Source organism: Pagrus major, chromosome 17, assembly GCF_040436345.1.
Source record: "Pagrus major chromosome 17, Pma_NU_1.0".
NCBI lineage: Eukaryota > Metazoa > Chordata > Actinopteri > Spariformes > Sparidae > Pagrus > Pagrus major.
Genome location: NC_133231.1, coordinates 23,219,632 through 23,237,308, shown reverse-complemented (window position 1 = coordinate 23,237,308; position 17,677 = coordinate 23,219,632). Strand labels below are relative to the sequence as shown.

At 41.7% G+C, this 17,677-nt stretch overlaps 1 protein-coding gene across 5 annotated transcripts in view; it reads left to right on the top strand.

Moving 5' to 3' along the window:
- The first annotated feature begins 1,798 nt into the window (after positions 1-1,798).
- The window catches only part of map7d1a (MAP7 domain containing 1a), a 45,496-nt gene continuing 29,617 nt past the window's right edge, over positions 1,799-17,677 (top strand). For 4 of the 5 annotated variants that reach the window (XM_073484715.1, XM_073484713.1, XM_073484714.1 and 1 more), the window contains exon 1: positions 2,024-2,190. In XM_073484715.1, coding sequence (XP_073340816.1) covers positions 2,121-2,190 — 70 coding nt within the window. In that variant the 5' untranslated portion in view covers positions 2,024-2,120. Of the gene's footprint in view, positions 2,191-17,677 lie in introns of all 5 variants that reach the window. The other variant, XM_073484716.1, reaches the window with a different exon arrangement.

The following is a 17,677-nucleotide window of genomic DNA, read 5'->3' as shown; positions in this document are numbered from 1 at the left end:
TCTTTGACAAACTGGTGTGAATTCATCAAGGACAATTCAGAAGCAGACTTTGAGACATGCGGTCACATCACAGTCACTCTTTCTGCTTTAATTCTGTATAACCTATCGACCACAAACTCTAAAGCACACCCAACCCCCACCTCCTTCAACACCCCCCACTTTCCAGTTGCAGCGACAGGTGGCTCTTGGGGGTTTGGGGTGAACACGACTCAACAGCTGCACAAAAGAGCCCCACTGGGGTCCTTTTGACGGGGTGTCCCCTCTCAAGCGTGCCGATCAGCCCCTGTCCCAGCCCCCACCTCGGCAGATGCTCTGAGGGATCCACAGGTGGTAGATGGGAAGACACTCAGCAGAACATAAAACTGTTATGTAACAAACATCCTTTTTAAGTTTAATGTGTTGAATGGGGTTGTGCTCTCTCTGATGTTCGAAAAGTCTAAGTATATAACAGAAGCTCTATCATGGGTGGAGTAACTTGTTTAACGCATCAAACATCCATCATTCAAAACAAAAACCAGGCTGACAGGAAAACCTAGTCTTCTCTTCAGACTGAAATGACATGCTTGTACCACCTTTTTATTCCAACAAATCATGAACAGTACATATGGTTGTACCTCAGTTGTAGACATTGAGAGGGCCGCCCTAGTTTAATTCTAGCTTCAAACAGCATTCTGGGGACCTTATTTTCCTCTGAGAACAGCTTGTTTATTCAGTTATGGAATATATATATATATATATTTCTGATTTTGTATTATTACCTCAATAATATTGCAGATATTACAATTCTGAGTTTGAATTTCTTCTCCAAAACGACATAGCGCCTCTTTAAAATGCAAGCACAGATGAAGTAGTAGCTATCTTCTCTTTACTGCATGTGTTTTGCGTGTTTTTTTGAAAAAAAAAAAAAAATTCAGATAGATCTTCATTTAAGTGCCTCAAAAGATTTTACGTTGTTGTTTTCTGGTTTCAACTGTTATGTGAAGGAAAATAAGAGGTTGTCTGCACATTGAATATAACAATATTGCAAAATTCAGTGTGTGGACCACCTCTCCTTTTCCATTTCATGCTGCTTTTGTCCAGCAGATATACCTACTTGGAGTTGGACAAACATGAATGTTGGATATATAGATTTGAAGTCTGAAGAAGAGCTTTTGCTGGAAAACGTCACTTGGATGTGCCAATAGATTACATTTAAGGGAGCTACAATGTGCTGACTCTTTTAAAAAGTTTTGTATTTTCAAATACTAAAAAGCACACAGGAATTGTGCAGAGAAAGTGCAAAGTTGTTCACAAAAACATGTGAAATCCTGTTTGTTGAGTGCAGAGAAAGGTTACAGCAATCTCAGCTTTTTGTTCAATCAGTAAACCTGCACGTGGCTTACATATTGCTACATTTTAATCAGATGTTAAAGAGTACTTCTAAAAACTGAAAACAACAGTGCAGGAAATATAACAAGCATGCTCGTCAAAGGCTTTCCAAGGAAGAGGTTTATATTGAATCTGAACTGTGACCTGGCTGTGTGAGCATTGTAGTTTCGTGGGTGGAGGGGCCAATAAGAAGGGAGGGGGGGTAACAATTTTCTTCAGATAAAAAAGAAGCGTTTTTAACAGTACGATTTGCTTTAACAGTATAACATAGATACATTTAACTGAGCTGTTACTGTATTCGTCGTTCATAACGTTGAATCTAGCGAGTATCTAACGAATAAAACAATAGGTAGTAGCTGCACCCCCCTCTTAGTAATGGTACAGTCCGATCCGGAGGCCAGTGAGGGACCATCCACACGAGCCCAGCATCAGCTGTGGCGTGTCGGAGAGTGAGAAACTTCCCTCACTCCTCCTCCTCCCCGCTTTCTCTCTCCCAAATTCCCTCAGACACCTCGTTTTTATTTAACTTCTACCAGCGGCAGCCGCCCGTACCTCCTTCCACATGCAGGTACTGGCTGGTGTTTTGTAGTTTTTACCTTTTTGGTGTGTCTGGGCTCACTCGAGAGGCTGTTTTTTCCTGCCCCGGTTCGTTCAGGACATCGGGTGCAACTGGAGTGACTCGACCAAGTTTCCCCCCTCGTTCTGCCTGAGGAATGAGCCCGGGGAGGAAGAGCCGAAACTCGCATGTTTGAATGAACAAAGGAGCCGAAAGCGAGGGTATTGCCGCCGGAATGGAGGAAAATACTCTGCCAGGAGCAACATGTAAGTATTTACCTACCAGTCTTACCTGAGAGCTGAGTCTGTGTTGTTTAAAAAGACAAAAAAAAGACTGCACTTGTGCTTTGTCATTCACGTCCTCTATCACGTTTAAACAGCACGAGTCGGAACAATGTCTTGAGGGTGTTAACTTTATAGTTGCATGGCTCATCCGTGTGTTGAGAAACACTGTTGCAAAATGAGGTAAAGCAACACAGAGAGAGGAGAGAGAGTAGTCAGGGATGAATTTGTCTGATGAATTATGAATGATCCATTAGGAGGTGCGGATACAGACAGTCCTCTCATGTCATTAAGAGAACGCAACCTCGTTTTGCTGCTGTCCACAAGATTAACACCTAAACCCCAAAACGGATTTTAATCTGAGCGACAATCAAAGATGATTTACCCTCTGATGACGAAAACAAAACACCGGTATGATCATCAGCTGATTCCTGATGGCATGACATTTAATAGCTACACAATGTGGTGCCAGTTCTTTTGCACACAGCTCAGCCAACGGGGTTATAATAACACAATTTGCGCTAGATGAGGTAATCTGACTAGTCCCATCCCATCCCATCCCCCTCCGTATGTTATGTTTAGCTCAATACTAACATGATGCAGTCACAGGCGGGTTGGCATCCCTTCCTTTCTCCTCTGTGCTGCGGATCTACTACAGGATGTTTTCCAAATGGTTAGTTTAGTTGATGTGTGCACAGGTGCAGTCGTGCTCATTTTGTGCTGGTGCAGAGATGATGCATCAATAAAGTCCTGAAATCAAGAAAATGTTGATGAGAGGCTCAGCTCAGGGGGCCAAAGTGCAGGATAGAGAGTTCACCTCACACTCCGGCCAGATCCAGCTTACTTACTTACTGCTTTATACGTGCAATTACAAACTATGCGATCTTGTGATCAGGCGGTTCAAGGACAATGTCATGTCTGTGCACTCAGGTATAACAAATCTCTCAGTTTAAGACCGGCCTATGTGAAATGAGTCTTTGCAAGATACCCCCAAAAACCAATCGAACACTTGAATCTCCATGCCAAAGCATTGTGCACTGACATGTCGCCTGTTTTCTGGAAATAGAAGGGGACACACAATGTGACCTCCTCCTTCTGACAACAGAAAACTTCCTTCCTGCTGACAGGGGGCTTCGTGGAGGGAGGTCAGCTTGTTTTGGCGCTGCATCAGGCAGGAGGAGAGACGTGCTCCACCCTGATCGTGGGAATCTTGACCAGCAGACGAGAGAGTCTGACTAACATAATGTCCATATGACCATAAAGCCAGCAGGGGTTGTCGTCATATGTGTTGTGACACATTGTGGCAGAGGCATTTCATGTGACACGCAGCATGTCAGCCGTTCTGTTATACTTCACACACATGCATGAATTATCAAAAGTTGTTTTTCCAGTAGTCTGTAATAAGTCATCGTTGGTGAAGTGTTTGCAGAGCTCCAACCCTCCCTGTGCATAACTCTCCAGCCTGCAGCTTGGTGTTACTTTGTGATGGTTGGGCGATCTGTCGGTTTCGAGTCATGATCAATCTTGAAAGCCTCCGTCATCTAAATTTTAAGGTGAATTGTAGAGATCATGGTCTTTAATGTCCTCTTGCTTCTGTTTCCAAACTTCACATAACCTCACTGACTAGCAGCAACGTTATAGCTAGCAGTATGATGGATGGAGAACTATCTTTAATGCAATCTTGTGTTTTAATAGTGCCAATGAAGAAATTCAATCCACGCACACTGTGGATTGTGATTGCGATTAAATAGACCATGATATTACCTTTTTGGCCAGATTGCACAGCTTTACTCTGTGATCATTGTTTTTTCAGATAAGGATGAACTTCTGAATGTCACTTAAATCTCATGATGTTGCCCTTGAGAAAGATTGTACCTTTATGACATTCTCCTATGAAGAAGGAGAGAGAGTATGTCCATAACTAAAAAATCTCTGATAAAAGACATGTTTTTCCGCTCCTAAGAATGTGTGTTTCCCATGTAAAACATCCGGGAGCAAGATATTCAAACAACACCTGGAAGCAGAAGGACAATTGGAAAAGCCTCCTTCTTTTGTTGAAGTACAGGCACTAAAGAAAGCTGACTTGATCTGACCTGCTTGAAAACTAGCCCTTGGACTAGAGCCGTTGAAAGCCGGGCACAGCATTGTGAAAATCTGCTGTCAGGAGTTTTGGAGAAGATCTTCTAATCCGTCTTTTCTTTATGCAGGCTTTCTTCTCTCGGTGCTCTCCACTCTGCCGCTCTTTGACAATCAGCTCTGTTTGGTCGTCCTCTTTAATCTCCGTACCTGAACAGCTAAGCTGTGACCAGCTGAGATGAATAGAAACTTTTATTTTCCTTGAAGATTTGCCTTTTATAGCACATTCACAGGCCGATGAATGTGGCTGCTCGTATCTCTAAATTCTTACTGTAGGTACACAATGCATAAGATACTGAGGCGATGTTTTAAATTGTTAATGAGCCATTATGCAAACTTTGTTTTAAGCAAAAAGCCAAGCTACTTCACCGCAGGCATACTGAGGATAAAGAGCCTCAGCAGACTAACAGGCAGTCGGATCATAGTGTAGTCCTTGTCTATTGTGTAATATGGGAGAATCCACCAGCTTTGGCTGTCAAGCCTGTAGTGTTGTGAACAGGATCAGTCAGCTACACATCTTCAGCTGCAGGAGTTGTTATGTAATCAGGGGAATACGTGCGACCGTGTCCCATTTTTGGAGAGATTGCTGCTTTCGTGTCTTTGTAAATTAGCAGTGGGCAGAATCCCATGGGGCCTCTTGGATTCACTGCCTAATAATGGAGCCAGATAACGGCGGGAGCCGACATTGTTTTTGTGCAGGAATAATTGTGAGCAATGCAGTGGTGAAGTGTGTGTCATAATGAGATGTTTTCGTGCTCTGCGCGAGATATGTTTGACAGGTTAGCCACACGTGAAACCAGTCATGTTTGAAATGTATCATCCAAATCAGAGATAGACAGATTATTGGCAATTTTCATGGCCAATATTCATAATTTTTCTGAATTATCTGTTGTCATCTTTAGTTTTTTATTTATTTATTTATTTTTTAATAAATGAGCTACTTTGGCTCAGATGCAGCATCCTCTCTCTGTTTGTAAACAGCAATCTATGATCTCACTCAAAGTCCCACCCACAACACTATCTGATTGGTTGCGCATCACAGGTAATAATCTATCAACAATGAATAATCTGAATCTGCAAAGGAACTCGTAACTAAAGTTATGAAATACATGTAGTGGCGTGGAAGTAGCAGAAAACGGAAACACTCAAGTTACATGGTTGTAGTATGTAAAGTAGTAGTAGTTGTAAGTAGTAAAGTATGGTGTCCTGTGGGCAGGAAGAGTTGAAGCTTCAAGTCCATAATGCTTTGAAATTAAAAATCTGAATATTTCTCTATCAAAGCAGGTAAAGTCACAATAGTACATTCATCCTACTGCTCCACCTGTTTTTTAATGTTATTTATATCACTGGGTGGTATCCACAATGGAGACCAACCTATGTGTGGACTCCAACCTGCATAATCCATTTAATTCAGTGTATGTGGCTGCAATCACAGATTACTTTGTCAATCAAATGGCTTTTTCCAGGCATGCGTGGCTAAAAGGATTAAAGCTGATTATTATTAGACTTTACCACACTCTCACAAGATAGAACTTTTCTTTTGGTGTATATAGATTAATTGATTATTCCTCCAAAGCTACTTCAGTAGGCAGTGATGTTGGTGCAGGAGGCTGGGGGGCTTCCCAGTTCCTGCATGTTCAGATATGTTCAAAGCCCACATTCAACACTTTTTATAGAAGGGACTCAGCCCCTGTCCCGTTGAAGTCTGGAGAGAGTGAAGGGAAAAGGACAGAAACATCTGAGTCCCAGAGAACCGACTGAAGTCATGCCAGCACTGTGGCGTTGAGGTCTGCTTTAGAAACTGCAGTGCAGTTTTTAGACAGTGACACTTTTTTTTTTTTTTTTTCGTTTTTGGCTCCCCTATACTCCTGCATATTGGATTTAAAATGAAACACTGTCTAGGTTTCAAGAGCTGAGTTACAACTTTAAGGGTGCTTGAGGGTCCTCGCAGCATACTGGTTTGAACAGTGCTGGAATCATACCCTTTCTTTTTAGACGTGGTCCCTGCATTTTGAAAAGCTCAGTATGATGTTGCTGGGGCTGCAGTTCAACTACTTTTCACCCAGTACAGAGCTGCAACGATTAGTCGATTAATTGATTAGTTGATTGAAATAAAATTTATTGCCAACTACTTTGATAATCTAATAATCATTTCAGTCATTTTTTAAGCAAATATGTCAAACATGTGCTGCCTCTAGCTTCTGAAATGTAAGGATTTGCTACTTTTTGCTGTCATTTATAATTGGAAATGAAGAGTTTGGGTTTTGGACTTTTGGTTGGACAAAAGAAGCAATTTGAAGTTTGGGTTCTGGGAAATTGTGATGAGCATTTTCTCACAATTATTTGACATTTTGTAGACTAAACGATTAATCGTGAAAATAATTGACAGCGTAAATGATAAAGGACATAGTCATTAGTTGCAACCATAACTGATCTACAGAGCCAAATATCGTGTCACTGTCCCAATACTCAAATTGTGCAGTTATGCGATTGTGCTCATAATTCCCCCTGTATATACAGTAGGAGTTCTTAATGGACAATCCATTAATTTGCAAGCTTTTGTATGTATGTTTGTGCCTTTGTACAAGATGCAGGATGTGAAGCACTCCTTAGGTCAGTCCAAAGTAGATCCCACAGGGTCCAGTTCTATTACATACAGAGACCAAAAAGAGAGAGAAAAAAACATTTGAGTGAGGAAAAGCAGAGACCAGAGGAAGCGGAGACATGCAATAATGTGGAAAAGGTGAAAAAAAAAATGATTGACCTGCCTTCTCCAAATTTCATCTCCCCACATAGAGGAGGCATCACGTCAGTGTCAGGTCCACTCTGTAGCACCAAGATGGAGTAAATCACACCACCCAGACACTGACCTCTCATAAGGGAATAGAGGCGGATCTCTAACCCAGCACTCTGGAAAGGCAAATAAATGCAGAAAGCCTTCCCATTAACCAGCACTCAAAGTGTGTCAACTGTCTGCCTCTGCAGTATTCTACCAGGAAATGGTTACTGAAACGGTCAATACGTGCATGCTGGCAGGCACAGTTCATGTTTGTTTTTGAGAAAGTGGATGACAGACACAACCTCACTGAGCTTCTGTGTGAGAGCTCCTTTTAATTTTGGACCACCCGTTTTAAAATTTATTGGTAGAAAACTTAGTGTTTACTCTGAAAACATGGATTAAGGTAGGATTAGATAGGATTAGAGCTGAACTTGCTTACCCTTGAACCACCTGTAACCGATTAAAACAAAAGGTAGCTCAAGTATGACAAAGAATGTCTATGTGGTCTCACCTTGTAAATAATTAGTCCCACCATATGTTCTAGGTAATGTCAATCAAAATGCTGTGATGTGACAAATAATTGATACGCAGCTCATGTTTTCTATGTCTTGTGCATAATGGGTTGTGACGATGACTTTTCGTAGCCCCATTACATGTGTTATTAGTCACACTTAAAATGACTCTGGGCTGCTGTTTTGGTAGATTAGTCTTTTAAAGTGAGCTTCACATTTTGCCCCAAGAACTCATCTGGCTTGTAGAGAATGTGTTTGAAGAATGACTTTATGATGTACAACCTGTACTCACCTTTTCAGCTCCTTTGGTCTTTTCCTTATAACAAGACCCTTTGATATGTAATACAGTTGATCATTCAGAGAGCTAGGACTTGTCAAGGACCACCTGAGATTACTTTGAGTTGCAGGTTGCAAGACTCAGAATCGTTAGGTGATGAGTAGTGTGTTGAGAAATGTGTGTGTTACGGTATACAGGAGAATTACTTTCTGCAAAACAACTCCTCAGTTAAAACTGTCAGTTAAACTGCATGAGGGTGATTTATAAGTTGTTAGTGAGCTCGAGAGGTAATGGTTGATGGATTTTGTTACCTTTCGGCAGAACAACGCTAGCTGTGAAGACTTGATTTCAGTTTTTATGCCGAGCTAAACTAACTTGTTTCACATCCAACTCTCAGCAAACAAGCAAATAAGCATACCAGTAGGCTTGCCCAGTTGTTGGTGTCCGGTGTTACATAGTTGTCAGGCATTGCCCCATTACATTACTTACCCTCTGCCCGCACCATCTAAAAATCAATACTTAGTCAGATGATAGATGCAACAATTACAAACTGTTTACAAACTGAAAAGCAGTGGGGCCAGCAGCAGAGTCACAGCAGAGAGTATCAGGAATCACATTTAACTTGTGGCGTGACAAGATAAAGTATAGTTGACTGACAAGACGATGGCTGAGGATTTGCTGTCAAAGCGAAAAGCTTTGGGATTTAAACCCAACAGTAATAGAGAACCTGATTACCTGATAATGTTAATGAAGGAAAAGGAGTTGGTTACTTAACTGAGAAGTTGGAGATGTGCAGCCTGTCACCTACAGCCCTTCATCTAACAGCTCCTTCTTGTTCCATTATTCCAACAGACTGATTTTAAAATTGATCCGCTGTCATCAAATGTCATAAATCACCGTTGTTTTGCTCCGTAGACACGTTTAAGAAACAATGCTAAACTCACTGAACACATTGCAGTCCCTGTGACTAGCCTACTTCAAAAGAGAAGTCAACTCGTGCTTCACAAGATAAATGCTTTTAATGTGAAGCTGCAGCTGTAGGAAATGTTCAGTTTTCATGAGCAAAGAAATTAATACAGCACTCTACAGATAGCGAGCGTCTTTTCATGTAGAAAGCCGGTGTACTGGGTATTATCAGTGTTGTCACAAGCTTCTGAGTCGATGGGAAAATGTTGTCACTGTGGCACCCCTACATGCCAACTCCCAAAAGGATGAACCCAACAAAAATACTGGTAGATAACTTCCAAGACGAACACAAACAACACATGACTAATGAATTGACTGCACCAGGGCGTAATAAAGCCAGACAATGGTGCAGAGTTTGTTCAGATGCTGTTCAAGTTCTTTTTTTTAAACACATGCAATGCATGAAGGCAATTCAATATGCTCTACACGTTTGATTTACATAACCATAACAAAAACAGACAACAAGACAAAATTAAAAATATGGATCTTGGCCTGTTTGGTCCTAGATGCTGCACAGCTGCAGCAGCTGGGTAGTTGGGACTGAATGCCAAAGAAACATGCTGTTCTCACTACTAAACCCTTCACTTTAAAAGCACGACAAGACCATGAAACGTACACATGTTCTATTTGGACAGCATCTGCTTTTCCTAACCCCTTCATGTCTCGACTGTGACATACAGCAAGAAGGCCGATGCTGCAGAGCTGTTTCCTAAATTTTAAATACTCCCTGGGACTCTAGAGGAAGGACGAGGGGAGGGAAGTCTTGATTTGGACTGTGTCGCTTATTCCTTCCACCTCCAACAAGTCTGAAAATATCCCAGACGGGCTGCTCTGTGCTCTCTGGTCTTCTGAAAGTTCCAGTCACCAGACCTATCTGCTAATATTAGACCGGCCCGTGTTCAGCTAAAGGGCATGCTTCTTATACTATAAACACATCTTGATCTCCCGACACATTCCCTGGCAGGTGTAGCATGTGTCATGTGGAGCCTTTTATTGACTCATTTACACAGTTATTTAATTTCTTTTGCTGGCTTTTTAGGAAGTGATAAGATTGTTGCAGTTTCATGATTTTGTGGATGGATTTGAACCTCGTCACCTAGAGGTGGGAGTCAAAATTTGGCGTTGTCATAGTTACCTGTGATTAAGAAAACCCTGCTGCAAGCAGAAAAGTTCTGTTTTTTTGTGTGGGGAGACAAAAATCCAGTTAATGATAACTGTTTGGTGTAATTGTATGTTGAACAGGCTGAAGATTACTGCCCGTGCCTGACTTTAGCTTTAGGTAATGTTTACAGAAATAACCATATTGAAAAAAAGTGACAAACAACAGTTTCTTGAGATGCCTTAGACAAGGACACACACAGTCACAGCTCTTTCAAAATGTCAACTGAGCTGATGTAAAGTGTCACTAGTTATATCTGTATCTACTGATTGGTCCCAGTGATGCTTAGGGGTGGTAATCTCCTCACAAATCAATTCATTTCATAGGGCTTCAATGCAATTTATAAAACAATTATTGATTCATCTTGAAGCATCAACATCTTTGATTTGTTTACATGATTTATTTTTTCTTACTGTGTAACTTATTTTAAAACAGCATATTTGCCTCGCTTAGAGTGTAAACATGACACAAATGTTTATGTCCGTTATGTTTGATGTCCACTTGGTTCAGCCATAAGGAACATACAGCCCAGTCTTACCAAAATAGTTACAGGCGATCATAATGTCAAGAATTGGGTCTTAAATTTCTGATTATTGACTTTTCTGCACCAAGAATGAATCTTTCAAGAGAGAATTGCAATGCATCAAAGAATCAAGGATTGCCTGAAACGCTCACTCCTTTTGCACCGGATCACTTTCAGTAATATAATAAAGAATAAGAAAAATAGACTGCCACATAGATGGAAAATTCAGGATTACAGAAACCTGGGAACTTTGCTTGGCATTAATGACCTTCTCACTGAACCATGGAGCTAAACATTGGGAGTTTTAGTTATAAATCTGGACCATGTTTCTCTCAAAGGCTCATGTGAAGCATTGTTCTCCTGAATATTTGAGGGCATTACAAACTTAATTGCAAAAGATTACTCTTCTAAAACTAGAACAAATAATTTCAATCCTAGTTTGACTAAAATTGGTTTTCGACTGTGACAGGGGACCTGAACTCCCCAACACTGAGACTAGAGAGAATTGGATCATGCTGTCACTTCCCAACCCCCCAAACGGGATGTGGAGCAGGTTGCTAGGAGCGACTGGCTGGCATGCCGATATACTGCTTCCAGTTATGAATGGCAGCTTGTGCGGCCCACAAATCCCTCCTCGTCCGCTGATGTCATTGAGGAAAGACTCAAGTTAGGCAGTTTGTGACACTCTTCCCCCACCGCGGGTCAGACTCTCTAGGTTACTTATCCGTTTTATGCTGGTGGCAGCAGCACATGCAGGGTCCCCGGGGGGCTGCTGCTTGTTCAGATAAGCGGTGCCTTTCATCAGCGCGGTGGCTTTGGCGCATACGCTGGTGCAGGAGAGAGCAGCAACAGCTAAATACCAGGCATTGTCCTCCGCCTGGGCCAGGTGATGGGATGGAAGCTGTTGCAGTCACTGACAGAGACATTAGTATTCACTGACCGATTGACACGCCGTGAGGGTGCGCTGTCTTGTCTTCAACTTTCTTGATTGGTATGCAGGACCACTTTTGACCTTATTAGGCAGACATAAGCTGTAGCCAGATGAGTGGTTTCATCAGTCTGCATCAGATATACCTGACCTGTTCTTTTTAGTGTCAGTCTAGAGCTCAAACAATTAGCTGATCAATTGATTAGTCTTTAGAAAGAAAACTAGTCAGCAGCTTTTTTGATGACTAATTAATCATTTAATGTAAGTCATTTTACAAGCAAACATGTCAAGCACTGTCAAGTTACAGTCTCCTTATTGTGATCATTTGTTGGTTTTGTTCTACTCATGAGATAGTAAATTAAAATCTTTGGATTTTGGAATGTTGCTCAAATGAAATAAGATGTTTTAAAGATATTTTCTGGCATCTGCAACAGAGGACAGGCAAAAGTTAGGCTGCCTGCCAAACAGCCAGTGGAGGCAGCTGCAGCACATATAGGATAAATGATAAAGATCAATCAAGTAAATAAGTTGGCCAATGGATCGATAATAAAAGTAGCAGGTAGTTGCAGGTCTTACTCAGTCCTTGTCTCAGATATATCATGATCACAACCAATCAACAAGAATGATGAGCACATAAAGATTTTAAAGTTTTTCAGCCTCTCAAATGTGAAGATTTTCCACATTATCCTTGTTAATTGGACATCTTTGGACTGTTAGTCGATCAGTGTCAAATTTTGCCAAACATTTGTTGCATCAAATTTCATCTAACACTTTTCAAAAACATTTTGGACACTAAAAGATTGATTTTTTTTATCAATAATTGCCCCAATTAAACATAGCCAAGTATGCTGGTGGTATTTTTAAGTACATTCTGTGTGCAGCATATGGTAATGTTTATTTCAGTTCCTTTTTAAAATTATAGTCCCCAGCTGTAATCACATCTAATGAAAACTTTGGTCTCTAAACACACACACGCAGCGCCTCGTTTGGCATGGAGTCAGTGCTTGTTGTTTACACTGCGCTTCCTGTGTGTCTGGGCCCCCTTGCCCTCTTACATCACCCTATTCGGTGCTGGAGGGACACAACAGGGTGAAGGGGCGACGGGTTAGGGGGGTAAGCGATGAGGTAGTTCATTAGTCCCCTGGCCCATCCCAAATGAGATGCAGATCCATTCTCTGTGTGTTTCCCTGAGTTCCTCTTCTCTTTTTTTTTAAATTGCCGCCCTTCTCCCTTTCCAGTCTTTTGATTTCACACTCCTGGTCTCATACTGTTTCCTCGCCTCTTGCTTTCCTCATTTGCATTTTTCTAGAGAATGCATTTCCGTCCTGTTTACAGGGTTAAGATTCACCGATGTTAAACCTTGTTGGTGTTCTGACAGTGCGGCCACTCCTCGACTTATCTGTTTGCCAGGAGACAGAGAAGACTGTGCTTAAGAGTGAAGCTCTTCTTGGCTTCATAAATATTCCATGCCATGCCCTATATTCTTACACTGCACAATGTCTTGGCAAGACATTGGAGCTCTTGATGTTGCATAAGGAATGCGCAGCAGTTGTAAGACACATTAATTATGACTAGTCACTATCATTTAAGAAAGATCATTTTAAAGCATGCCATTACTTCTTTGTACATATTTCACACCGGAAGTGTCTGCTTGTTTTTGCAGCAGGCAGTTTCACTTTGAGATTGCTTTTTACTGCTCTTCTCCACCGAAAGTATCCCTCCCTAAGCTGTTAATGAGCAAACATAGTCATAAGAATGTGCTGTCATAGTTTGCCGATTCTGTCATACTGTGAGTCATGTGTTTTGCTGCGCTGTGGAGGACATAAGTTTTTCTTACCCTGGCTTACAGGTCCCCTGCGAGGTTGATGAACAAGTAGAAAAATAGCAGTGTGGTATGTTGTCAGAGACCTGTGCTTCGTATCTTGTGGAGATGAAAGAGCTTCCATTCAAGGTCACAAGGACTTATTCTCTCTTGTCTTATGTTTTTGTTTTAATTGCGACATTCTTATTGCTTCAACATAAATATTCATACTCTGTTATAATTAAATTAATTAAACTAAAGGGCTCTTGTGCCCTGCAGTTTAGGAGGTGACTAAGTATTTAACTGGCACTGGGGCAGCATTACATGAGGAATCAGGCTTTGCAGTGTGGGTATTTATAACCTGCTCTCACAAAATAATATGCTGTGAAATTGGATTTTTGCTAAATCACATTTGTGTGTGGCAGCATTACCAGTTGTCCCAGTTTTAACTCGGCTCCTTGCTTCCAATGTCATCAGCCAAACTGTAAAGTGCTGAGTTCCTTTGTGATTGCACTTTGGGAGTGAATCTAAAATGAGCTTTGTAGAGCCTGTGCTACATTTTTCCAAAGCAACATTTGAAGTTGCACATATATTCTGTCCAACCTGACATGCCTCTGACTGGGAAATGGCACTGAGTCTGTGCTAATTACCTGCTGATTCCCAACCTGCCACTCTGCTCCCACACTGTGCTCTTGCATGCATGCATACACCCGCTCCTGCAGGGGTTCCTTTACCATTTCTGCTGACTTTTACAGATATCTTATTCAATGTATCGCTTTTGCATATAAATGGGTTCAGCTGGGTGCCTGAGTCTTTGTTTGACACCTACAGCTCGAGAGGCCCCATGGGGAGACACGATGGGGCCAGCTGAGCGGAGGTGCAAGGTGACGATGCAATGTTCAACCAGTGATCACGCACAGCATGCCGCAGATTTCTGAACCTCCTCTGACCTACTTTGTAGGGTCTCATAGCTGTCGAATAGCCATTTGATACCCAGTTGGAGGGTAAAACACAAAGCGACCATGCAATGACGTCACTGCTTCAAGGTTTATTTACTTACTAACAACAGATCAGCAAGAGATTATGCGAATGATACAATAGTGTGCTAATTATAGAAGTAGTAGTACTTAAAAAAGGCAAAGTGTTCTCAAAGCAGCTTTTGGATTATCTTGTCAAGCACCAAGTTTTTCTCTATTACATTTTGGCATCATCAGCATACACTACCATCCAACGTCTATCGAGATTCCGATTTGAATTTGTAAAATTATGATTGGATTCCTGCCAAACTTAAGACCAGTGTGAAGAGGACAAATAAAACACAAATGCAGAAATCAAAATCATGTTGGACCCCATTGCTTATAGTAAGAAGCTGATTGATACCTAGCTTTTCAAGACATCTAAAGAAGGACCGGTCGTACGCACCAAAGCCTCCAACATGTCTGAGAATGTTGTCAAGCTTTTGAAATGCTGACCAGATGTTTGTCCTGTGTAGTTTTCTTCCTTGCCATCCAGTTATAAGCATAACCAAAGTGGTTTTTACGTGTTCAGAGCCCAATGGAGACTCAAGCATCTCAGGGGGAAGTTGGTGTGCATTGATTTATGAATATGAATAATGTACGTGATATCACAAGGGGGTGGTCTAATGGCTTTTGGTTGGTGTCGTCCCCTGGGTGCAGTGCCTCTGGGAAGCTGGAGTGTAAATATTGTAAAGAGGCAGTTAGTCATTGTTGTGCTCCATTGACAGACCCCCTGTGTTGTGTTGTAGGGGGTGTATAAATATGATAATAGAATTAGGCTGATCTTTCTGTCTCTGTAATGATTTCACAAATAAATGCGGCACATGAGGACACACTGTTACATAAGAATGTGATAATTTGATTAGCTTGGTTGGAGTCATATCTTTCTGTCAGTGACAGCAGCCAGAACACAGAGTTCATGCATTGCTGAACACATTTTGTCATCGCATTCAGTACATCTGTGCAAATATTACTAAAGAATTCTCCTCAAAGCCCTGCATGACTATGTCTCAATCGTGTTTGCTGTAAGGGGTCAGAGTGAGCAGCTTTCCAAATGCACTTGTTCCCGTAACTATGTCAGCTCAGGACGGGCAAATGTCCCTGAATCAAAGTCATTAAACTGAGCAGACTTCTCTCATTTCCTTCCTTCTTAAGAACTTCTAGTCATCAAAAGCTTCCTGTGATACCTTTTTAAAGTATGCATTTGAAAGGAATTGCAGTAGTAACTTCTGAAATGATTTGTTGACTTATTATTTGACTAAAAGAAAATTAAGCACCGACTATTTTTTGCTAAATTTTAAAATATTCGTCCTTCGTTACGGTTTTAGGGTTAGGGTTAGTTGTTAGGGTTTTAAGTTTTTGACAAGCATATTTAAGGGATCATTGCAAAAAATGTGTCTATATGAGGCTAGGGCTGATACTAGATATGATCGAATATGGTGATATTTGCAGTAATTTTCAGAATAGTGAATGTCGAACAGCTGTTATGGCATCACTTGTTTAGAAACCAGGCTGGTGGAGTTTACTACAGGTCAATTGGCCTGATGTGGCGGCATGTACGCAGCGTTTTAACATACAGACATGGAGGATGGGGAAGAGGAGCTGATATATGTTAATATTAGAATATTCTACAAAAGAATATTTGGCCCTAAAAATCGAGTATCAGCTGGGCTCTAGTTTACAGAATAAACAATCAGTCAACTAATCAAAAAAAAATTGTAACCGCCTCAATCAATAATGAAAATAGTTGTTAAATACAGCCATAGTTCAAACTTTTTCTTACATTCTATGTTTTTTTTACCATTAATTTTCAGCCATCTATCGTACACTCTGTTCTCCCAGCAGTCTTGTTGCCAGACAGTCAGAGTGCTGCATCAATCAGCCCTTGTTTCAGTCCCTTGCCACACAGCAGTACTCCTCTCCCTCAGCTCCCATCCCATTTTCCTCCAGAGAGCTTCAGGTTTCATTGGTATTCATTGTCAGTGCCGTCAACATACCAGAGTGTGTTACATTCTCATTCTCTTCATCATTGACAATATAGATCTCAGTGATTGTCTGACCAGTCGCCCACAGTCCTGTCAGTCAGCCAAAGCTTTGTGGCTCCAGTTCTCAGGTGTATGGGGAACTTTTACAGGATATGAGGGAATACAATACCCCACTGTCAGAGCTACACTTGCCTCTAAATTTCTTACATATCCCTATGGGCATATAAGACAACTAAGGTGATAGGAGCAAGGGTTTTATGAGTTGTCATCTGAGAAGTCATAATGGAAGGCCTGGGGTTGCATCATTTGTTTGCAAAAATGCGCAGGGATTTGGTTGATGATTGCATTCATTTTAAATTAATCCCTGAACACATCTCTGGCTCCCGCTCTCAGCTGTTTTTCTCCCACAAAGTTGCATTTTGTTGCAAAATTGCACTGAACTGATCCCAGTGTTCATCTTCTCCTCTCAGTTTATCTCACTAGCAGTCCCCCACCTTCCTCCTTCCTTTCTCCTCTCACTGTCATTGCAGTGTTTTGGCTGCTGTCCCGTTGCCATGAAGAGTCCACAACAATGGCCCCTCTCTGTCAGAGCACATCGCTGCCCGAGGAATGCTTATTTAATAGTGGCATGCTTCGACAGGGGAAACACAATGTCTTGTCTCCCAGCTGGACTCTTTCATAGACTGCTGTTCTCTCAGGCTATCAGACTTCGTCCAGCTCAGGGTCATCAGTAACCGCCTCCATTTCCCAGACTGATGACATCGCTTTTCCATGAGCCGAGCTGAGCTCAGACAATCTTTGCCATGAGGCCTGATATCTCACTGAACGCTACTAGAATCTGTAGTTGCGGTAGTGTGAAGTTGTTTATTTGGCCGACAGCTATTCATGCAGATCTTTGTCCAGTAAAACTCACGAGGGAGCAGTTTGTTTGGAAAAAAATAGGTTATAATGCTTGTTTCTGAAGCACAATGTACAGTTGCACACTCTATAGAAAGCTAATCAATTCTCTTTAAAGCTGCACAGCATTGGTCTCGCTGCTCATTGGTGCTCTTCTATGCAAACTTTTGAATAGCACAGCATTTGTAGAGTAAATCAGTGCATCCACTGTCTCAGTGTGACACCCCCCTGCGGTCTGTGTTGTTTTTAGCCAAAGTCTGAATAATTTACAGCATGTTGCCCCAGTGTTTACCTTCAGAGACTATGCAGAAGAAACTGCGCTCCGACATGGTTCCACAGGGAGCGCAGGGGTACAGTGCTGAGCGGACAAAGCCAAGTGTCCCTCCCATGAGGGTCTTTGTTCGGCCATCAAAGCCTGGGCAAACTAATGTTTGAGTAGGAGATTCAAGCAGCAGTCTGCCAAATGTGAGTCATAGTGCTGTGAGTGAAGCTG